General features: G+C 56.2%; 2 protein-coding genes across 2 annotated transcripts; both read right to left on the minus strand.

Moving 5' to 3' along the window:
• Nucleotides 1–5,509: 5,509 nt before the first annotated feature.
• On the minus strand, nt 5,510–9,628 carry LOC116745648 (keratin, type I cytoskeletal 15). The gene is made up of 8 exons (XM_032616557.1): nt 9,176–9,628; nt 8,266–8,348; nt 8,026–8,182; nt 7,389–7,550; nt 7,178–7,303; nt 6,779–6,999; nt 6,302–6,327; nt 5,510–5,604 (listed from the first exon to the last, which is right to left on the minus strand). The coding sequence occupies exons 1-8, from the start codon at nt 9,626–9,628 to the stop codon at nt 5,510–5,512; spliced, it is 1,323 nt and encodes a 440-aa protein (XP_032472448.1).
• A 5,225-nt stretch (nt 9,629–14,853) lies between these two features.
• On the minus strand, nt 14,854–18,571 carry LOC116745647 (keratin, type I cytoskeletal 19). Its single transcript, XM_032616556.1, has 6 exons — nt 18,083–18,571; nt 16,494–16,576; nt 16,077–16,233; nt 15,609–15,770; nt 15,371–15,496; nt 14,854–15,241 (listed from the first exon to the last, which is right to left on the minus strand). Exons 1-6 carry the CDS (start codon nt 18,500–18,502, stop codon nt 14,987–14,989), a joined length of 1,203 nt encoding a protein of 400 aa, XP_032472447.1. The 5' UTR covers nt 18,503–18,571; the 3' UTR covers nt 14,854–14,986.
• Between the last annotated feature and the right edge of the window lie 4,890 nt (nt 18,572–23,461).

Raw genomic sequence — 23,461 nt, forward strand, 5'->3', positions numbered from 1 at the left:
CACCCGTCCCAAGCAGGGTATGTGATGCCTTGGCATGGGAGTGCCTTCCTCTGACTCAAAGTGAACCCCAGGGCCCATGGGGCAGGGGGACACGTGCCGGTGCTACTGAAGGGAGCTAGGTAGAGACCCATCCTGTGGACCCCATTTCTCCTCTCCCAGCCCTTGTCCAAATGGGGCAGGACAGAGTGCTGGGGCCGAGGCACTGCCCACACGTCTAACGCTTCCTTCTTTGCGTTCTGGCAAAATCACCTCTGCTATAACGTTTCCAAGGAAGGGGAGGGAAAGCCCCATTATGAGTGACCCCTGCAGAGGAAGCTGAGCTTAACAGGTTGTCACACAACAACAGGAGAGGGGTTTTATTCGCCCCATTTTATAGATGAGGCAGCTGAGGTTCAGGGAAGATAAGTCACTCGTCCAAGGTCACCATAAACTGGCATCTGGCTCTCTCTACCCCACCAGATGGTGTCTTGGAGCCTTGCTGCAAACTCGGTGTCTGATCTCTGAGGGTTCCATTCCGTATGTGTTAAAAGATAATAAAATACCACTAGCTAACATTTGTGAATACTGTGTGAGACACTCTACATGCATGTAGAGTGGTCCTTGAAACAACTCTGCTATCGTTATTGTATCCTTTTTCCAGATGAGGAAACGAAGGCCCAGAGAGGTTAACTACATCGCCCAAACTTGAGTATGTCAGAGCCAAGATTCAAACCTCTGGCTCTAGGGTCTGCGCCCTTAACTACTGCCTGGTCAATCCCTTTCAGGCCAGTGTTAGCGCTGTCCCATTCAGAGGGCCTTCTCTCTTGTCCTCTCCATTCTCAGGCCTCCTGTCACCCAAGACCCAGCTGGTGGATGGGCCTGCATCCCACAGTGTTTAGGCCTGTGCAGCTGTCGGTCTGATGGTCAGCCTGTCTGGCCTGATGTGAGCTCCAAAGCTCGGGGGCTCAATGCAAAATGTCAAAGCCTAAATTATCCTAGGAAATTCCCCATCCAACTCCTTCATTTCACACGTGGGAAAAACTGAGACCCAGAACGCCAAGGCCCAGGGCAGCGGGAAGGGAAGAGTTTTGCATGGATCTCTAGCTCTACCACTGATTCGTTGTACACATGGTGTACATATGGGGGTACATATGGTGATTCATTGTGGGCCTTACGTTGAAATGGCTTCTAAGTTTCCTTCAGCAAAGCCCTCTGAGGCTCTAGTTCTCAAAAATTTATCCAGAGTCACCAGATTTTTCATCTGCAAAGTTGAGGCCTAGACCTCGTCCCCCAGCTCCTAACCCAGCATTCCTTGCTTGAATCTTGGATCAGGCTCCTCCCTCCTTCCCTCTCTCCCTGGACAAAGGGGGCCTGGAGCCCAGGCTGGCTGACCACCTCCCAAAGGGTCCTAAGGCTCCCTCACAGGGGAGGGGTCTCTTGTGAAAGGCAGACCCACCCCAGATGGTGGACCCGGGCCCTCTGTCAGCCCTCCACCCTCAGAGACGCCTGCTTGACACAGCAATCCCCAGGAGCCTTCTCCAGACTAGTCGCAAGGCCTCAGGGCTTCACATTTCTACATAATCAGCTTTCTAAAATCCCTTTTATACCACCAGGGTTCCCCAGAAACGCCAGCAAAGGCTTTGAATTAGGTGGACCTGTTTCAACCCTACTTCTGCCACAGACTGGCTGTGTGACCTTGGGAAAGTTACTCAACCTTTCAGTGCCTCGGTGACTGCAACTGTAAAATAGGCATTAGAGGAATTAGGATTTGAGAAGCACCTGACCCACAGGAGCTCCCGGCAGGCGGAAGGTTACTCTTCCCTCCCTGTTACAAGTGAGGAAATGCGAGCTTCTCGTTGTTAGATGACCCGGCGGAGAATTCTTCTGGGCCTCCTCCATCCAGTGCCAGCCCATTGCTTTGCCTCCCTCTCTGGTTTCTGCAGCCAGCACGGCACCCACAGCAACCAGACATGTGACACTTGGTGGCATTCCTGTCTTATTTCCCCCACTCAGTCTTACATTTCCTGAAGATAAGGGCTTTGTCCTCCAAATACTGCTCCTGGCACAGGGGAGCTCTGGCTAACCGTCCAAGAAGCTGTTTCAGAGACATGCTGTCTGCTGGCTTTAGGTGAGAAGGAATATCTAGCAGGAATGGTATTAAGTGGGGTCACCCCAGCTGCAAATCTCATGGGAAAAGCTGCCACCTCCTTATTTCCCCTCGTGTCACCAGCTGCCCACGGAGGGACAGGTGACCCCCATGTGGGCACGTACCCAAGACATGAGCAAATGTCCAGAGCCACGTCTAAGGCAAGAAAGAGCAAAAGAGAAGAAAGTTCATGCGTTCGTGCGACAGCTATTTATTGAGCTACCCCTCTGAGGACTCAGTAGTGCAGGGAGCAGACACAGCCCCTGCTTTCACAGGCCAGGCTCCCTTCTGAGGTCCCAGGACGCAGAGCAGCCCATAGACAACCTCGAGATCAGCTCGTCCAGTCAGACACCTCCATTTAAAGATGTGGAAACTGAGACCCGGAGGAGAACAGGGACCAAAGGCCTCAGGGAGAGAGGGGTGGGCATGCCCCACGCCTGCTCTGGGAAAGCCAGCCTGAACACAGCACACACCCCGGGGCCCTAATCCTTAGTCCCAAAGCTGCCCTCTCTGTGGGGAAGAGAGAGGCCTGCTGCCTGCTTCCCGGATTGGCTGGAAACCCAGCCCCACCTCCATCCAGGGGCAGGAAGTGGGCTGTCTCTGCCCCCGAAGATGATTTAAGGGCTCAGCCAGGCATGAGCTATCCCTAGGTGTGGGCTTCTCACTCCACGGTCAGACAGGGGACGGGACTTGGCAAGTTCCAAGGGCTTCTCTGATAGCCTGTCCCTGAATCCCAGCAGAGCAGGAATGGGAACTCAGGGGAGATAGAAGCAGCCTCCCCTTCCCACCCCCACAGCTCAGGGTCTGGCCCGGAGAGAAGGCTCACTGGATGAGGGCTGAGCCCCCATGCCACCCTGCACCTTTGCAGACGTGGTTATTTCTGCAAGCAAAGAAGACACTTCGGTGGCTGTTTAGAAGGCCTGAGACCTCTCAACAGAGGCCCGGAAGTCGGTGAGGCACGGGCAGCAGCCTGGCCACAGTGGGGTCGGAGAGTTCCCAGAAGGAGCCTGGCTGAGCCCAGGATGTTGGGGACGAGGAACCCGGTGCTCTGGGCTTGAACCACAGCGTGAGAGACCAAGGTGGCCTGTGACGACAATCTTTCTGACTGTAATGGCTGTGTGACACTTGAACAGGCTGCCCCTAGAGGTTAAGAAATGGGTTTCAGACCATCACACCCTCTAAGGAAGGTGTTGTCAGCTTCTGTCACCCTTATGGCATCCAGGGAAAAAGCGAAGGTCTGGAATCAGAGAGACCGTCCCAAACCCAGTTTCACTATTTCCTAGTTTATGGCTTCATTCAAGTGACTGAGCTTCCCTGGCCCTCTGTTTCCTCTTCTGACAACTGCTTCTGAAGTCTGACCCCAGAGCTTCAAAAGCTGTCTGGAGAATAAATGAGATGCCATCCATTGAATGACCTGCCCAGAGCCTGGCAGAGTGCAGACACTTAATAAATTCCGTTTCCTTCCTCCGGCCCCAGGGAAATCGGGCCTCAAAGTGTGTACTCAGGAGACACGTTCTAGATTAAATCTCCCCCAGAAAGAACAGATGCCACCTTCTCTCCAGCCACGGCTGCTGGGTGAGGAGTTGTACCCAGCGAGACCTACGGGCTCCCTCTCAGAGGGCCTGGCCCTCCTCCCAAATGATCTGATTCTAAGGAGAGCAGCGGCACCTCCCACCTGCTCTTCCCAGCAGAACAAAGAAACCGGTTCTCCCTCTCCCCACAATCCTCACCCGAGCCCAGCCCAGCCATGGCACCCAGAGTTCTCCACTTCCTCATTCCCTGCCCTCTATCAGGAGCTACGAATCCCAAAGGAAACAGCCCCAAACCAGAAGCGACAAATCAGGTGTGCGTGGATACCGCTGCTGTAATGAGCCCTCAGGTGGAGACTGGTGACTGGAGAGCAGGAGCAGGATTTAGACATAGAAGGGCAAGTAGGGGTTGGTGTTGCTTTGGACTTAAGCTTGGAGAAATCAGGGAGGACTTCCTGGAGCTGGTGTTTTTCCCTCTGGGCACTTTCAGTGCTTTGTGGGGAGATGACAGCTTCAGGGGGGATGGGGGCCAGCTTTGCAGGGGGGCAGAGAGGGGAACTGGCTCAGCCGCTCTGGAGGTCAGGTGTGCCTGGCTGGAAAAGAGGGGAGGTTCAGGGGTACATATGGTGAGGGCCAGAAGCAAGGAGGAAGGTCCTGTCAATGAGCTGTGAAGAACTAGGGCCTGGGGTCCCAGAACAAGCCCTGGTCTTGGAGTCATACAGGTGTGGGGCCCAGCCCCAGCCCTGCTGCTTACTACCCATCCACGAGGCCTCTGGGCAAGTCATCAGCCTGACCTCCTCATCTGTAAGCTTCTCTAAGTTCCTTCATCTCTAAGATGGAATAATAAATCCTGACCACCGGCAGTTGGTTAAATGAGACCCATAGGTGGGTGTGCCTAGCACAGTGCCAACCACAGAGTGGTGAACCAGAGCCATCGATTCAGTCAACCATCCAGCAAGTGATCAGCCCATGTGTCCAGCCCTGTGCTAAGTACAACACACTGCTCTAAGGAACCCCGCCTCCTGCTTCTGTGATCACTAAATGGGGTAAGCAAGACAGCAAGTCATCTGAGCCACCTGATTTGTCCCAGGCGCCCCAGGTAACCCAAAGAGTGACCGCGCAGGGACGAGTTCAAAGTCAGGGGGAGATGGCAGTGTGTGGGCCCTGGGCTTCCTCAGAGGCCACCAACAAGAAAAACTGGACATACTCCCAAGAGATATTTGCAAAAGGAAAAGCAATTCTTTATTGCATGGACATGGTACAAACCATGAGCTGGTTACACGATACAGCTGCTTCTTGCACCTCCCTGCTGTAAGGGAGGTGGGAAAGCTGAAGCGGGGTCTGGGAAAGCATGTGAAGCACCCAACTAGGAGATGAGGGACCCCTTGAGCTGGACCCTCTGAAGGCAGTGCCTGGAGTTTGCTTTTCTTTTTTTTTTTTCTTTCTTTATTATTATTATTATTATTTGGCTGTGTTGGGTCTTCATTGCTGCTCGCGGGCTTTCTCTAGTTGCGGCGAGTGGGGGGCTGCTCTTGGTTGCAGTGCGAGGGCTTCTGATTGCAGTGGCTTCTCTTGTTGCGGAGCACAGGCTCTAGGCGCGCGGGCTTCGGTAGTTGTGGCTCGTGGGCTCTAGGGCGCAGGCTCAGTAGTTGTGGCTCACGGGCTTAGTTGCTCCACGGCATGTGGGATCTTCCTGGACCAGGGCTCGAACCCGTGTCCCCTGCACTGGCAGGTGGATTGTTAACCACTGTGCCACCAGGGAAGCCCGAGTTTGCTTTTCTGGTCCCTCCGGCCAGCTGTCCACTCAGCCTGGGGAGGGTGGGGATGACGGGGGTGTCTCTCCTGCGCTGGGCACTTAGATGTCTCTCTTTCGGGAAGAAACCAACTTCCCATCCACTGACTCCTCAACGTTGATGAGGACTTTGCCACCGCCACCACCTCCCAGGGAGGCTGTAGAAAGAAGAGACAAGCTTTAGAGTGGGAGACTCTCCCTGTCCTCCCTCCCAAGGGGCCAGGACCTTGGCTGAGCTCTGGGAGAACTGCACAGCACCCCTGATAATGGCCATCGGCCGATCCTCCCAGAGTTGCCAGGAGGACTGGTGCTGAATCACTCATCAGAGATTGGCGGCGGCAGCGGCGGCAGGTATGCTGTGCAGTGAGCAAGAATGTCAGGGCTTTTAAGCTGTACATAAACAGAAATTAATCATGGGCATCTCACCATAAGTGCATGAAGGTGGGGCAGGTGGGGGGGGAGGCGGGGGAGGGGGAGCCGGGGGAGGCTATACCCTGGACAGAGCTTACTCATCCTGGAAGGTTCTCAGTAAATCTTCAATCCCAATCCTACCGGGGCTGATAGAGGGGTCCCACTGGGGAAGAGGTACCTACTGGAATGGGCATGTCCCCCCTACTGGGATGCTTGGCCTCTTCCACCTTCCTCCCCATTCCAAGAAGAATTGTGGCTTCAATAGCTTCCCTCTCCCCTCAACTCAGGAAGAGTTAAGTCTCTTGGACTTCTCTGGCGGTTCAGTGGTTAAGTCTCCACACTTCCACTGCAGGGGGCACGGGTTCAATCCCTGGTTGGGGAACTAAGATCCCGCATGCCGCCCACTGTGGCCAGAAAAAATAAAAGAAGAGTGAAGCCTCTTACCTTCTCTGGTACCAATGCCAGCCATCCTGAAAGAGAGGGGGCAGCAGATGTAAGCGACGGACAAAAACTCAGGTCTGCCTACAGGAGGCCCCGGGAGACAGCTAAGCCGTCCTCTCCAGCCCTCATACCACCCTCACTCCCACATCTGACTTCTCTAAAGCCTGGGACATCCTGAGGGCCACCCCCAAGCACACAGATTCTGATCTATGATAACACTCCATCTATTTCATGCTGGAAATGGAACCAGCATTAAATCCAAGACCACGAGCCCAACTGCTATCATTTACAGAAGGTACACAGGTCCAGAGAGGTGACAGGACCTGCCCATGGTAGCGGCCAAAAACGAGAGCGCAGAGTCCAGAACCTCTTACTCCTTGTTCTGTTCTCTTTTCACTGTAGACGCTGCACTTAAGATGACTCTCCACACTCAACCACAACCCGCCCCTCCCTCGCTGCCCCCTGCACCCGAGCCCCTGCCTGGCGTCCTGGCCCTCCAGCAGGCTGCGGTAGGTGGCGATCTCCTGCTGCAGCCGCGCCTTGATGTCCAGCAGCATCTTGTACTCCTGGCTCTGGCACTCCATCTCACTGCGGAGCTCGCTCAGCTGGGCCTCGATGCTGCTGATGAAGCCCTGGATCTGCTGCAGCTGCAGGGCGTAGCGGCACTCGGTCTCCGCCAGCGTGTTCTCCAGCCCGGCTTTCTGGTGGGGCAGCAGACCAACAGACATCACATCAGGCTAGACAGGAAGCCGCCGAGGGCCTGGGGAGAGAGGCTGAATGGATGGCAAGGAACAGCCCCCAAAGGGAGCTCGGGAACGCCAAGGCTTACATAGCCACGGAGGGTGGGAGAGGCTGGGGTGGGTGGGGTGGGAGCCAGACCTTGCTGAGCTGGGACTGCAGCTCCATCTCCAGCCCCTGCACCGTGCGTCTCAGGTCTACGATCTCCGTCTTGCTGGTCTGGATCATCTCTGTGTTGGAGGCCACCTCCTTATTCAGCTCCTCTGTCTGTAGGTCACGCACAAGACAGGTGAGCTCCATGGGCCTCCCAGGAGCTCAGGGAGCTGGAGCGAGGCTGGCAGGTCAGGCCAACCTTGCTGAAGAACCAGGCCTCGGCATCCCGGCGGTTCTTCTCCGCCATGGCCTCGTACCGCTCGCTCATCTCCGCCAGCACGCGGGTCAGGTCCACGCCCGGTGCTGCATCCATCTCCACGTTGACCTGGCCGGCCAGCTGGTTGCTGAACTCCTTCATCTCCTGCAGGATGGGTGGGGCCCATTCAGAGACAGAGGGCGGAAGCCAGAGCTGAGTCTGGGGTCCCACGTGCCAATCCCGGCTCCATCCCTAACTCACCACGTGACGTTGGCTCAGCCCCGTACCCATCCCGGGCCCCTGTTTCCCACTGCACGTGAAGACTTTTGATCGCACGAGCCCCTCAGCACTAAGGGTCCCTCCTCCTCTCTAGGTCCTCCCGAGGGAGGACCTCAAGACAGTAGGGCCTTTGTGTCAGTTCATGAAGCAAATCAGGACAGCAGTACCCACTGGCCACCTGGCCTGGCTATGGATCAGAGGAGACCAGGGGTCTGGGTCGACAGTGCCCCTTCCTCTCCACGGGAACCCCTGTGTTGGGGGGCGTGCATATCTGAACCACGAAGCCCTTCCCCCAACCATGAGGAGGCCCCAGAGGCCCCACTCTGCCTCCCATCAGCCCCAGCCACTGCCTGGCTCTCACCTCCTCGTGGTTCTTCCGGAGGTAGGCCAGCTCCTCGTTCAGGCTCTCAGTCTGCAGCTCCAGGTCGGCTCTGGCCAGGGTCAGCTCGTCCAGCACCCTGCGGAGGCCGTTGATGTCGGCCTCCATGCTCTGGCGCAGGGCCAGCTCGTTCTCATACCTGGAAAGGAAGAGGGAACCCAAGTGAGGAAGGGTGAGGGGTCTGGGCCACTTGAGTTGGGAGAGGGGGCAGAGGGAACATACTTGAGGCTGAAGTCATCCGCAGCTAGCCTGGAGTTGTCAATCTCCAGGCTAACCCGGGAGTTGTCGACGGTGGCCGCCAGGATCTGCAAGATACAGGGAGCTGGTGTCTAGAGGACCCCTCCCTCTTCCCTGCTGCTCTCCCTGCCCTGCACCCCAGGCGGGACCCCTCACTAAACATCTCCCCTCTGACACCAGCAACGGAAGCCTGTAGGGCCCCGGGGCAGAGTCCAGGCCACCTCTTGGTCTGCCCCAAGCCACCCTCCTCGTCTCCAGAACGTGAAAGACCAAGGAGCCAGGGTTGCAGAGAACCCCCTGTGGAAAGTGCCTGGCCTGGAGAGGGTGCCCTCTTGGGGGTACTCCACCAGCCTCCCCTGTAGACAACTCACGGTCGCCGGCCTCCGGCACACCTTAACACAGCCATGCATCTACAGAACATTCCAGTCAGGGGGAAACTGGGGGGCAGCTGCAGAAACTGGCGCAGGTGAGTGAAGGGTGAGTGAGTGGCTGGGGGAGCCCATACCCAGTTCCAGGTCTCCTAAGGTCCAACAGTGCTTTTGCCACCCAAGACATTCGAAGGGTGAGGCAGGCAGTGCTGGTGTTCTGGACTCCTAGAACCAGAGGTTCATCTCTACACCTCCGTTCTTGCAAAAAACCCAAAGGAACGCTCTAGGCAGAGCCCTGCAGGGTGTGAACACTGCTCTCACCTCGGCCCCTACTGGTCGAGACCAGCGTGCCAGGATCCCCAGCACTGCCAGGTCGAGCAGATGTTTGCGGGCATCCACACCTGGAACTCATTCCCCATGCGCCAAGTTTGCCGAGGTTACACATCATTACCTGGGAAGGCAAGGATTTCCCCCAGGCGGCTGGCACCAGCCACCCGCTCCCCTCTCCCTGACGCCCGAGGACTCACCTTGTCTCGGAGTTCTTCGATGGTCTTGAAGTAGGGGCTGTAGTCGTGCTCCGGGCTGGTTGGGCTCTGTTTCTGGTACCAGTCGCGGATCTTCACCTCCAGGTCAGCGTTGGCCTCCTCCAGGGCGCGCACCTTCTCCAGGTAGGAGGCCAGGCGGTCGTTGAGATTCTGCATGGTGAGCTTCTCGTTGCCAGAGAGGAGGCCGCCACCGCCGAAGTCACCACCAAAGCCTCCACCTAAACCACTACCAGCCCCTCCACTGAAGCCGCCCCCATAGCCCCCTGCTGACCCCGAGGAGACAAACCTGGCAGAAGAAGCTGAGATACTGCGGCTCCCACCTCCTCCATAGAGACTCCCCCCACCAAAGCCTCCTCCCCCAGCCATGAGGGAACCCCCCCAGGTCGAGCCACCCCCAAAGGTGGAGGAAGAAGTCTGCAGAAATGTGGTGCTCATGGCCAGGCAGCAGCCCTGAGCTCTCAGCAGCACAAGCAAAGCTGGCAGGAGGCGTGAGCTGGGCTGAAACCCGAGGTCTGCGCCTGTCACCCCCAGCCCCAGGCTCCTTATATACCCCTCCCAGGGTGTTGTGGGGCCATGTCTCCTCCCCCAAAGGGAAGCCAACTCCTTCTGTCTTCCTGACAAACACAGCCACCTGCACACCTCCACGTGGCTGGTTTGGGGTTTTTCTTTTCTTTCTATTTTTTTAATGCAACAAAAGAGATGATTCAGAATGAATGGTGTTTTGCCCCGGGCCATGGTTTTAACACTTGGATTACAGGTTCATCTCTACTCTCCAGGAGAAAACCGAAAGAAGCAAACTGGCATCACGTCTGCCAGGCCTCCGCCTGCACTCTTAGAGGCTCAGGCCAACTCCACGTTCCACTGGACTTCTCTGCTGCCCGCAGGTGGCCGGCTCCCTGCTCTCAGTTCGAGAATCCACTTTTCATCGCTGCCCTGTGCGGTCCCTCTCACAGACCCCATGTGCGAGCCTGCAGGCTCTGGGCATTGGCGGGCAGAGGTACACAGAGGAATGCAGGGCCCACAGGGATAGGCTGAGGACAGGAGAGGGAACCTGAGTCAAGTTCCAGCTGAGGTGACCAGAGGGGCCAGCATCTGTCACTTCCCTGATGCTCCAAATGGACCCCTCTCCTCCTCTCCTCCCCCACCCCCAGTCCCCCTCCTTCTTCTCCAGCTCCCCCACCCCCCACCCCGGCCCTCAGCCCCATGGCACTGGCATTCTCACAAAAGCCAGCGGGCTCAGGGCTGACAAGGGGCTGATTGATAATCCCACCGCCTGCCAACTACATGTCACTGAACCTTTGCTTGCTCCTGGGACAAGTTGGGGCAAACCTCTGCAGATAAGACGGGAGCAAGTTCCAGAAAGCCCCTGCTTTCTCCAGGGAGAGACAAGTCGCTGCACAACGGCGCTAGATTAACCCTGTTTGTCCCATCAAGCACCGCGAAGCTGAGGAGGGATCCGATCCAGAAAGCTGTATGTGCCCGAGCACCGTGAGGGGTGGGGGGATAGAGAGGCCCGCAGGGCAGGCTGGAAGACACCTCGGAGATCTTGAAGGTCGAGGCACCGCTTCAGAGAGCAGGATGCTGAGGCCAGAGAGGGGAGTCCAACACTCAGGAGAGCCCTCTTCTCCGCCGGCTCAGGGGCCCGTGTTCCGGGGATACCTGATACCTGTGGGCAGTGCCACCGGAGGTGTGGCCTGGCCCTCTGGCTTTGGCTACGGGGTTTAGAGAGAGCCAGGGGCGGGGAAGTGAGCAAGACCAGGCTGGACGGTCAGGAGGAGGACTCCTGGACCACAGCTGCAGCACCGTGAAGCTGACGGAGCTCTGGATTCCCTGGGACCTGGCTTCAAGCCTGGCTCTACCCATCACTGCTTGGAAAACGTTGGACACAGTACCATTCAAGTCTCAGTTTCCTTGTAGCAACGGGCACTCTCAGCTCCCACTTACGGGGAAGCCCTGAGGCCCAAGAGCCCCCATCCTGCCTCCTCCTTGCTCCCCGTCTTCTGAGGCACCGGATACTGGGGTGCATGTCCAATACTTAGGACTCCCACGTAGCATCACCTGCGGGGACTTTTTTTTTGTCCTTGGGCATCAGATCTGCCCTGTGAGTGACCGTCACAGTCTGCCATATTCTTCCGTAACCAGCATCTACTGGGCAATGCAGGTCATTGTTATTATTGCTATAATAACAGTAAATTCTTACTTCCACCGCATCCTTCACAGTTTATAGTGCACTTCTGCATCCACGCCTCCTCTGTTCCTCACAGCTGAGAAGATGATCCCTGCCCCTGTTTCAGAAGGAATGAAATTGCAGCTCAGAGAGGGAAGTGATTTGTATAAGTGGCACAGCTAGTAAGGGGGCATCGCCGGGACTCACTGGGTCCTCTGACCGTCCCCCCCCCCCCACTCAAACAGGAGACAGGAAAAGAAGGTGTTCCCCTCCCCAGACTCCAGATTCCTGCACCTGAGCTGGGGTAGTGGAGTATTCCTGGTACGTGGGGGTGGGCTTCTCCTCACCCGGCATCACAGCGAGCCAGCCTCTGAGTGCTGGGCCCAGACAGTGAGGTATTGTCTCGTGGGTGGGAGGATACTGTCTTTTCCTCTGAAAGAAAAATAATCAAACTCAGATCAGCCATAGCTCATTAAAGCCTCTGCAGACATTACGGCCCCAGCAATTACCCCGGGAAAAATTATGTGGCATCACCCCGGGGTGAGGGAGGGCTGAACCCCAGCCAGCCTCTCTCTGCACCCTGACTCCCCTCCAGCAGCCCCTCAAGGGGGCTTTCCCTACGCTCTCAGGCCCAGGCCAGGCAGCAGCTGCCCCAGTCACAAATCCCTGGTTTCGGTCCAAACAGTTCCTATGAGCTCAAGGTCTGGGTGGCCGGAGCCTACTCACTAGCCAGAAGGTGATGGCTGGGCAAGGGTGGAGATCAAGCTCCATTTGGCTCCAGCCCAGACTGCAGACCTGGGCCCTGCCCCAGGCAGCCCGCCCGGGATGCTGTGCCAGTTTCTGTCCTTTGCCCACTGCAGGCAGACAGGCTGTCCCAGAGCCGGCCTTCCCTCCTAGGGATGGGACGATGCAGCCCAGTGGAAAGAGCCTGAGCTGGACTCCACCTCTGGGTGTGACTCAACATCTCCGAGCCAGGTTCCTGACTTAAAATTGGGCCATTTTCCCGCTTACATGAGATACTAAGAAGAGTCAAAATCATAGAGACAGAAAGTGTAATGGTGGTTGCCAGGGGTGGGGAGAGAGAATGAGGAGTTATGGTTTAATGGGGATAAAGTTTCCGTTTTACAAGATAGAAAGAGTTATGAGGATGGAGGGTGATGCTTGCACGACATGCTTGCACAACTATGTGAGTGCACAGGACTGCCACAGAACTGTGCACCGAGAAATGTGTAAGATGGTAATGTTTATGTTATGTGTATTTTACCACAATAAAAAAATTAAAAAAAAAAACACTGACCCCATTAACACTGGCCCCAGCTACAGGGCCACAGTGAGCATTCAGTGTCAGAGGGGGAGTGGGGACCTCCATAGATGTTAGAATCTCCTCTGCTCCCCAGGGAAATGCCAGGGTCAGAGAGAGGGCATACCCTGGGACCTGGAGAATTCCTCATTTCTCATTTATTAATTACATGGCGTTGAGTAATCAAGCCTCCTCTCTCCGAGCCTCAGTCTACCAATTGGAAAAATGGAAATAACTCTGGCCCAGTCTGACTCACGGGGGATGGAACAAGATGACGGACCGGAAATGCTTGCAAACTGAAGTGGTCAAGAGGACCAGCAGGGCTGCCCCCCAAATCCCCTCCCCCTTCCTCTCGCTCTCTTTCCTCTATCCCAGCTGCTTCTGTCAACATAGTACCCCTAGTTTCAGCTCCCAGACTGAGACAGAAAAGTGTCCACACACACACACACACACACACACACACACACACACACACACGCACGCACACCTGCACACAAAGGAAAGCTTTATTCCTAACACCCAGACCTGAGACCCAATCACCAGCCCCACCTGTATGGGGCCCAGACCCCGCCTCACAGCCACATTCCAGGTGCCTCTGGGGCACAGGGGAGGGTTTCAGCTGTGACAACAGAGGCTTTCACGAACAGGGGACAAATATCTGGGCACTCCCAGCCTGGGACTGGGGGTGCAGCCAGGCCTCTGGCCTCCAGCTCCAAGGCCTCCTAAGTCAAGTGGGAGAGTGAGTCTGTAGGTGCTGACGGCCAGAGCGGAATAACCGGGGACGTGGCAGAAGGGGCTCCTGGCCCAGGGCTGCGGCAGGGGAAGCGGGAAGAGCTGGGCTCGGGGGTCACCAGCCTGTGATTTGGAGTAAGCTAACGAGCCTACCAAGCTTCATGGAAAATGGCGAAAAAAGCACCCCCTTCAGGGTGAACACCAGGTATGGTGGGGTCCTGAGCCTCCTTAGCGCAGCGCTGAGCACAGGTGGCAGAGCATCCATCTGTCCCCCTAGAGACCTTCCGCCTCACTCAGCCCCCTCCCTCACAGGGTCAGCCGCTGTCACAGACAGATCCACGGGGTCTGAACAGACCCACTCAGCCTGAACCTCTCTGCTGGGGGAAGTGGGACATATTTACCTTTAATTGGCCTCCGTTCTTGGCAGCTAAGCTGTAAACCACAGGGACAGGACCATACCAACCCAAGGGCAGAGTTGTACCAGGAAGCTGGGACTTGCATTCCTTTGGGGGCCCGGGACGGGCCCCAGGCAAGCCAGTTTGGGGGTCTGTGGGAGGTCTGGGTCACAGCTGGGTCCTATTCCAGGCTCTGAGCCCAGGTATGGGCTGCTGGGCGTAAGGGGCTTACGCAGGGCTGCCAGGGGATGGATGGAGGTGTCAGCGCATGCACACACACACCCCAACGAGGGCGCCCTCTCCAGCCCTGTTCTGAGCTGGTGCCCGCCCCCTGACCCCAAAGCCCGTTTCTTCTTAAGTTAGGTGGAAAAACCTGTCAGGAGGAAATGCCTCAGGGGATCCCAGTCCTAGGCCTTCACACAGAGCAAGACTGGAATGTACTGAGGAAATGGCACAAGCAGTGTCATCCTAGGAGATGGGGTGCAGGGGTGGCACTGTGGGTTAAGAATCAGGAAATGTAATTCTGGTCCTAGCTCTGCCATGTAGTTGCTATGTGGCCTTGGTCAAGTTACTTAACCTCTCTGAGCCTGCTTCCTACTCTATAGCATACAACTCATACTACCTTTCAGGGTTGTTTGATTAAATAGCACTTAGTAGGTGCTCAGTAAACATTAATTACAGATACACAAACACACACCAACTCTTGGGGTGAGTTCAGTGGAAAGAAAACTAAATCTGGAAGCAAAAACCAGTTTCAAATCCCACCTTTGCCATGTGTTAGAACAGTTATATATACAACAACCCACCTCGCCTCTCTGAGCCTTAGTTTATCCCTCTGTAAAATGGGAGCAATGCTTATTAAACATCCTTGTTTTAGGGAACAGGTGAGATACATGAAGACCTCTGCAAAGGAATTACTGTAACAGCTGGAGTTTGTGAGCGCCCTCCCTCCCCTTTCCGGGGAAAGCGTGGACTCTGGTCCAAATGAAACTTAAACAATAAAACCTAAACAGTGCCAAGGCCTGCCCCCCCCCCCACCATGGGCTGAAATAACAAACTCAACGTCCTTCCTCCCTTGGGCCATAAAGTTTTATTGCAAGATCAGGAGGAGAGCCAGGGATAAGGGTCCCTCCCCTCCCATGCCCCTACCCAGGGGAATCCCTCTGCAGCAGGGTAGGAAGGCCAGGAGGCTGCCAGACTCAGAGGACCTTCGGGGTGGACAGGTTGTTGTAGTAGGCGTCCTGGCCCTCCAGCAGGTTTCGGTAGGTGGCGATCTCCTGCTCCAGCCGGGACTTGATGTCCATTAGGTGCTGGTACTCCTGGTTCTGCCGCTCGGTGTCGGCACGCACATCGCTCAGCTGGGCTTCGACACCACTGATCAGCGCCTGGATCTGCGCCAGCTGGGCTCCGAAGCGAGCCTCCGTTTCGGCCAGCGTGTCTTCCAGGGCAGCTTTCTGAGGGCAGGGAGAGGGAAGGAGACTCAGCAGAGCCTGGTGCCCAGCGATGGCATGGGCCCAGCCACCATCCAGGCTGCCCGAGGCCACAAGGACACGTGTGCATCCCACAGGGCAGAAGGCACATACCATGCTGAGCTGAGACTGCAGCTCGATCTCCAGACCCTGGAGGGTACGCCGCAGGTCGGTGACCTCTGTCTTGCTGACCTGCAGCTGTTCCGTGTGGCCAGCGACCTCCCTGTTCAGCTCCTCGGTCTGCAGTGAGAGGAGGCAGAGGGAGTACGCGCTGAGGCAGACCCTTGCCTGGGAGCATTAAGCCCGCTCTCCTTGCCACCTCCCCAAGGGGCACCTGCCTCCCCCTCCATACCTGGCTGGTGAACCAGGCCTCAGCATCCTTCCGGTTCTTCTCAGCCATGACCTCATATTGGCTTCTCATGTCACTCAGGACCTTGGGTAGGTCGATGCCCGGAGCAGAGTCCACCTCCACGCTGACCTGACCACCCACCTGGCCCTTCAGGACACTGATTTCCTAGAAAGATACAGCAGAGATGGGCACGTCAGGGCCCAGAGCCTGCTGGGCCTGAGCCAGGTCACTCCCCCATCCCCCAGGCCATAGGGGTCTGGTTTTCAGGTACAGACCTAGGAGCCAGCACTGGGGTACAGATGGGGTCACCACCATCCCCTGCTGGAACCCTTGGGAGCTACACGATACACTCAGGGCCAGGTCAAGGGTGCAGCAGCTGTGGCCACGGTCAGAGGATACAGGACAAAGAAAAGTGTCCTCAGCTCTGGGAAGCTGGGCGGGGACGGATGGGAAGCCCAGCTTGAAACCCACCTCCTCGTGGTTCTTCTTCAGGTAGGCCAGCTCCTCCTTGAGGTTCTCGATCTGCATCTCCAGGTCGGTCCTGGCCAGGGTCAGCTCGTCCAGCACCCTGCGTAGGCCGTTGATGTCGGCCTCCACGCTCACACGCAGGGCCTGCTCCGTCTCAAACCTTTTGGAGGAAATAGTTGCTGTCAGGCCAGCATTTCCTCTGTACCTCTGAAGACTTCCCTACCTCCCCTGGGTTCAGGAGCCCATGGGGGATGGGGTGTGCTTCAGACCAGCTGGGGTGGGTGAGAGCAGAGTCCATTCCCCCCACGGCACTGAGCCCCATAAGTGCCATTCCTCCCACGGCACTGAGCCCCATAAGTGCCTGAGATTGCTCCCCTCCCCTGCCCTGGCTTCTGCAGCCCCCAAGGCACAGCCACTCACTTGGTTCGAAAGTCATCTGCGGCCAAACGGGCATTGTCGATGTGTAGGACCATCTTGGAATTCTCAATGGTGGCACCAAGGATCTGGAAGGCGGAAGGCAGGAGGTTGGCACCGGTTCGCACATGGGCACTGTCCACCCACTTTCTTCCCAGAGGAGAAAGAAGAGCAAAGGAGTATGCGTGCCTGTGTGCCTCCACCGCCTGGAGACCAAAGCCTCGGCCACCCCAGGCTGCCCATCAGCCTGCTCTCTGGGAGGCCTTGGAATGGGTCCAGGCCCAGGAGCTGGAGCGGGAGAAACTACCGCCAGGGAGGCTGAGCCAGGGGGAAACGGGAAGGGCAGGGAGGTAAGCCTGGGGGGAAAAGTCTCCACGACCTGCACCCAGGAAAACTCTAAATGCTCGTAGGGAGGCAACTTCTAGTGATCCGCAAACCAGATGCGGGGAGCACAGGGGCGGGCTGTGGTCTGACCTGTGGTCTGACCCCCACTCAAAGCACCTTCTGCCTTCCGGGAAGGGAAAGCGCTCTGTCAAGCATCTATTATGTGCTGACACTTTGCGCCTCCTCTTTGAGGCAAAGTGTATTCCCTTGTGTAGGTCACAGTTTATAAAGTTTGAGAGCACTATGCTCATTGTTTACATCTCTAGCTCTCCCTCATCTACGGGTCTGGTCTAGGCCCCTGGCACCCAGCACCACGCCAGGCACAGGGTGGGCCCTGGCCTACGCTGCGGGGACTGTGCGTTTGGAGACCCAACGTGGGAGGCTGTTAAATGTCCCACTGGCTTCTGAAACATTTCTTCGGGACCGAGATCCCAGCTCTGAGCTGTTCCCTGTGGGCAGAGACCAAGCCCCACTCTGAAGGACCCTGAGGGCCTCCCAGCAAGAGGCTGTAGCTGGGACTTGGGGTCTCCACCCACACGGCACGGGGCCTCTCCACAGAGGTCTTCACTGGCTCAGCATTCGTCTCTCCTTTACCCAGTCCGGGGGCCACAGCATATGTCCCTCCTTGCCCAGGGGCCAGAGTTAGCCTCGCCCATTCTTCCTAGAGCTCCTCTAAGTCCCCAGTGGCCCCCTGGGCGGGGGAGGGGCTTCAGCCTCAGCGTGATGGAAACCAGACCCGCCCGGCGGGAGACAAGGAATGCAGAGGGCCTCACACCGGGGGCAGCAGAAGGCAGGTCTGGCCCGGCGAGAACCAGATTCCTCCCTGGCCAAACTCTTGCATTTCCCTGTTGCACAGCGACTCAGGTCCAGACCTCAGGGCAGCCCACAGCGCGCCCCATCTCTTCCCCCTCCTTCCTCCCCCCTTTCCCAGGCCTAGCCGACCGGCGCGCCTTCTTCCTCCCGCCCTCCAGTCCCCCACATTAACCCGCTCCCCCCCACCAGGCCTCCACTTCCTGCCCCGTGGTCCTGCCCCTCCTCACCGGCCGGCTTCCCTCCGCCCCACCCTGCGGGCCCTCCCCCATCCTAACCCTCGCTCCCGCCCCGGCCGGGAGGTGGCTCTGGCGCCCGCCGACCCAGCCTCGGGCCTCACCCGGCCCGCGGGGCTGGGTATACGCGGCAGGTGCACTTCCCGCGGCCGGGCCGCCTCCCACCTGGTCCCGCAGGGCCTCGATGGTCTTGAAGTAGTGGCTGTAGTCGCGGGCGGGCCCGGGCCCCTGCTTCTGGTACCAGTCGCGGATCTTCACCTCCAAGTCGCCGTTGGCCTCCTCCAGGGCGCGCACCTTCTCCAGGTAGGAGGCCAGGCGGTCGTTGAGGTTCTGCATGGTGAGCTTCTCGTTGCCCGCCAGCAGCCCGTCGGAGCCGGCCAGGACGCCCGCATAGCCGCCGCCGTAGCCCCCGGAGGAGGACGAGGACACGAAGCGGGCGGAGGACACCGACACGCCGCGGCCACCCGAGCCCCCGTGGATGCTGGGCGCGCGGAAGACGCCTCCCGCCCCGAAGCGCGTGGAGCCGCTGCCCAGACCCCCGAAGGAAGAGGTGGCCGACGACTGGCGATAGCTGTAGGAAGTCATGGCGAAGGAGGACGCGGGCGACACCGGTCGGAGTGGCTGCAGTCGGCAAGAGGAGTGGCGAGGCCCTCACCTGGCGCCTTTTATGCCCGGGGTTGGGCGGGGGAGGGGGGACGGTGTCGGGCGGATTTCTGAGGGCCCAGGAATTTGCAGGCTCCTGAGTGCAAATACGGGCGCTCTCCCCATTGGTCAGTTCCTGGCGGCTCTGCTTCCGACTCTCCCCTCCCTGGGACCAGAGGCTCCTGCCCTCCGGAGAGCTGCCCCACACCAGCCCACTCCGATGCCCAGCCACACACCCCGCTGGCACACTCGTTCGGATCTTCACCCCCATCACACGTACACTTAGGCATCCCCGCAATTCACATGCTGGCCCTCCCCCATTAAGATCACCCAGAGTTTGACACCCCCCAGGAATTACAGTTTTTCTGAGAGTACACGCCGAGACGTCAGCCCCCCACCCCGTGATCCCTCACTCAGAGTCCCCCCATCACATTCTGAGCCCCTTCCTTGTGATCAAAATTAACCCCCCCAAAGTACATTCACCTGATTCCTACGCCCCACTGGGAATTACAGTCTCTCAGAACCTGCCCCTTGGGGATCACCCACACCCTGACCCCCCCTCAGTCCCCCACATGAGGCGCTCTGAGCTGCAACTTCCCAGGCCTCCTGAGACAAAGCCGCCCCACCCTGCTGTGGCCATACAAAGCCCCAAGGTGACAATAGGCTCCTGGGAACAGCTGCTGGGAGGGGTTCTGCAGCGGGACTGTAAAAGGCACCTTCAGAATCCCGAGCTCAAGCCAGAGATCCATCTGGGAGCTGAACCCCCGACTCAGTACTCTCACCAACCATCCACCCACGCCCACCCCCAACCAGGACAACCCTCTACCCTCCAACCCCAAAAGCATGCATTCGACACAGACTTACTGAAGTGATGCTGTAGTGAGGCATCTGAGCCTAAGGGAGGTGGGTATTTTTTTTTTTTTTTTTGCGATACGCGGGCCTCTCACTGTTGTGGCCTCTCCCGTTGCGGAGCACAGGCTCCGGACGCGCAGACTCAGCGGCCATGGCTCACGGGCCCAGCCGCTCCGCGGCACGTGGGATCCTCCCGGACCGGGGCACGAACCCGCGTCCCCTGCATCGGCAGGCGGACTCTCAACCACTGCGCCACCAGGGAAGCCCCGCCCATGAGACTTTTAGCACCTGCCGCCCAGAGACAGGATGGAATCCCTCCCCCCTTGTGAGCATCTCCAAGGAGGGTGTCAGAGGCTGAATCCTCCTGTGCTTAACAGTCCTGTCCTAGTACATGGATGAATGACCGGATTGCTAGGGAGGGCGCCCACACGCAACGTGGAGAGTTTCGATAACAGAGGAACGGGTCCCTCCGCTCCACACACAGCCCCCAGCCCCGTTCTTCATCCAGCTCAGTAACTCCACCCACCTTTATGATCACCTTGGAGGCCCCCCTGCCAGACACCGCAGGGCCCTGAAGCAGCCTCAGCCCAGTTCCTGTCCGCAGGGACCTCACACCTCCTCAGAACTGTCCCCACAGTTCCTTTGCATCCTTATGTCAGAGCAGCCACCCAATCTCAGGACAGAGGCCCGGTGCCCTTTTGACACGGTGGTAGGGAGATGGGTCAGTTACTCTCAGTTTCCTGTGAAATCTTAGGCCTCCTCTCTGCATATTATCACCTGGGTCACCTGTGGCTAAATGAAGACTTGTCCCCAGCCTCTGAAACCTGTCCCCAATAAACTGTCTTCTGGCCACCAATTGATCCAGGAACAGGGACACCAAACCCCCCCTACACACACACACACACACACACACACACACACACACACACACACACACCCATAACCCACCAGGAGCAGCCCCAAGCCACTAGGAAAGCCAGCCTGAGGCTGTTCAAACTAGTGAATCAGACCTGCAAGTGGGTCCTGGGGCTCCAAGGGGGAAGAAGATTCAAGGCTGGCCCTGAAAGCAGGGTGTGGCTGGGCTTTCACAAAGGTTGTAGCTGCCAGGCCTGATCTGACGTGAGTTACTACTTGGCCTTAAGGAGGAGGCCTGCTCCTGGTAGGGGAAGGGGCAGATGGGCCAGATAGTTGCTAGCACACCAAGCCCCTGCTGGAACCTTTGCTTCTGTGGCCTGATAGGAGAGTCTGGGAAGGGACTTTGCATTAGGAAACAAAGAATAGGACCAGCAGTTCTCCAGATTAACGGGTTGTGAGTTCACTAAACTTCAGAAGAGCTTAGAGTCCCAGCCCCCTACCCCAAAGCATAAGAACAACTGACTGCAGGGAAGTACCATTTACAAAGCCTTTTCAGATCTCATTGGATCCCCAAAGCAGCCCAGTGGAAAAGGTATTCTTATGCCCATTTTACAGATGAGGAAACAGAAGCTTCGAGAGGGACAGCCAGGAGTGTCAGATTCTGGCTTCCAGCCTCTTAACCCTCAGCCCCATGGCCTGGGGTCCTGAGTACAACAGAGGCTGCACTCTCCCTTCCAAGGAAGTCCCAGCTCCAAAATGACTCCTTTGAGTCTCTTCCCCCCAGATCCTAGGCTAACCCCAAAGACAGTCCCCTGCTCCCACTCTCTGGCCAGAACAATGCCTAGCACCTTCCACCATGAGTTGTGTGGCTTTTAAACACTTCTCTGGCACATCAAGAACTCAAGAGAACAAACTGTAAAGTCTGCCCCCCACCGCCCCACCCCCAGAGACGGAACTGAGGAATCAAGCTGCGGTAAACAGGTAAACAGACCGCCCACGAGCAGAGTCCTTGATCTACCTCTGGCTGAGTGAGGGCAAGAACCTGTAGAACCTGATCGGAGTAGCTCCTTTCCCAAGTCCTGATCTCCAGCCTGGGGACCCACAGTCTGCAGAGGAGGGGCACACAGGGTCAGGAGTGATGAAAAGGGAATGTTTGAGCGTGAAAGGATCCCAGAGAGGAAACTGCCCCGCCTCCCCCTGACTTGTTGCTGCAGAGCCGCAGCCCCACGACATCCTTGTGGGAAAGGGAGGCCGCTGTCGGATAGGATCAGAAACACTGCTGTCCCCACTCCCTTTTGGAAATTCACAATGCATGGTACTAAAGGCTGTGAAAACCTCAGTCCTTCATTCGTAAAAGGGGGATAATAATCTCATAATAACAATCTAGTTCCTGGAGTTGTTTCAGGGGTTAGATAGGTGCTAATTAGATAGACAGTAAGGTGCTATTTAATAACAATGTAACACAATAAATACTTATCATTTGATTGTATATAATGTATTATATACATGTAAGTATTATATTAAGTATTATTATTTCACTTCATTTAATCAGCAGCTCCAAAATATACTGGACCATGTCGTCTTTTGTCAGGTAATGCCTATTAATAATCCATATATCACAAGAAAAGCTGATCCAGTCCAAGGAAGCTCAGAGAGGTAAAGCGACTCTCCTGAGGTCACATGGCTAACTTGTGTCCAAGTCCCGAGGCCAACGGTTCTCTCTGCATCTCCACCTGGACCCACCCTAGAAGCTTCTTACACTAGAGCAGATTGCGGTTCCCAGAGGGGAGGGATTCAAGGTAGGGGAGTTTTCGTCATCCCTGAGGAAATGAAATAGTGGTTGGGGACCACTGGAAAGAAGTGAGAGTCCTAGTCCCTGGGTAGAACGAAATGGTGTGACTATGACAATAAGGGCGACGATGATTGATAATGATGACAGCCAGCATCTACTGGGCCAGCCTCTAGGTTAAACACTTTGTATACATTATCTCAACTAATCCTGTGACTTAAAGTATTATCATCCCCATTTTATGGACCAAAAAACTGAGGCTCAAAAAGGTTACTAACTTGACCAAAGTCACACAAGTAAATAGTGGACCCAGGATTCAAGGCCAGATCTTTAACTCCCTAAAGCTGTAGTCCCAACCACTAACGCTGTCCCTCCTCTCATGAGTTGGGGGTTAAGGTGATTTCTTCCACTGGTCTGGAGAAAGGGTCATCAAGTTGGGAAAGGCATAGTGTCACCTGCCAAGGTCCCAACTTGTCCTCCCTGCTTGGATACACAAGTATCTGTTTGGTCAGTCAGTGGGTCATACAAACAAGATTCAAAGTTCAGCCTTGAAGAGATGGGCTCATGTACGTAAACAGAAGTCATAAGCTGGAGGACAGAAAGGAAAAGGATGCAAGGCTTCGTGAACTTGCCTGTCATGTAAATTGGTAACCCTTCCCTAAGCAACATCCCCTTCCTAAGGGCCATCAACACAAGATGCTCAGCTATCAACACGTTCTCACTCGCTCCTCCATTCAGCAAAAGTGTATCCAGTCCTATCCCCTATTTGCCAGGCAAGATGCTAGATGCTGGGATACAGAAGTAAATACAAGCCTTTCCTGCCTCTAAGAAGCTGACAGTCTGGCAGGGGATTATAGAGACATTTCGTTTTGATTAAATGTGGTAGATCGAATACCCACATTCATTTTTGCACCTTCCTAAAACCCTGTTAAGCTGACAGTAAAGGACTATTTTAAAAGAATAAAAGAAGAGACAACAGAAGATGATAAATGGCCACAAAAAATTTTAAAGCTCGAAAATGGTAACTAAAAGCAGACAAGAGGAAGCTGAGACCTAGGGCTCGGGAGCATAGGGAAGGGACAGAGGAGGGGAGGGCAGGAAATTCACAGAAGCAAGAAGATTCTCAACACAAAACCCAGAAGCTCGGGAATTGGGGTACCAGGGACCCTGAAAGGAGAAGTAGAAGATGGGACCGTGAAAAGGGCTAGCTAGAAATTTCTATAAACAGCACCAAGTTAACTGGAAAGAATAGATGTACACGGATATGTATAACTGAATCACTCTGCTGTACACCTGAAACTAACACAACATTGTTAATCAACTATACTCCAATATAAAATTAAAATTAAAAAATAAAGTAGGAGTTGGGAAATTATGACCCATGGGCAAAAAAAAAAACCCCAAAA

The sequence above is a fragment of the Phocoena sinus genome, chromosome 20 (assembly GCF_008692025.1).
Source record: "Phocoena sinus isolate mPhoSin1 chromosome 20, mPhoSin1.pri, whole genome shotgun sequence".
Lineage (NCBI taxonomy): Eukaryota > Metazoa > Chordata > Mammalia > Artiodactyla > Phocoenidae > Phocoena > Phocoena sinus.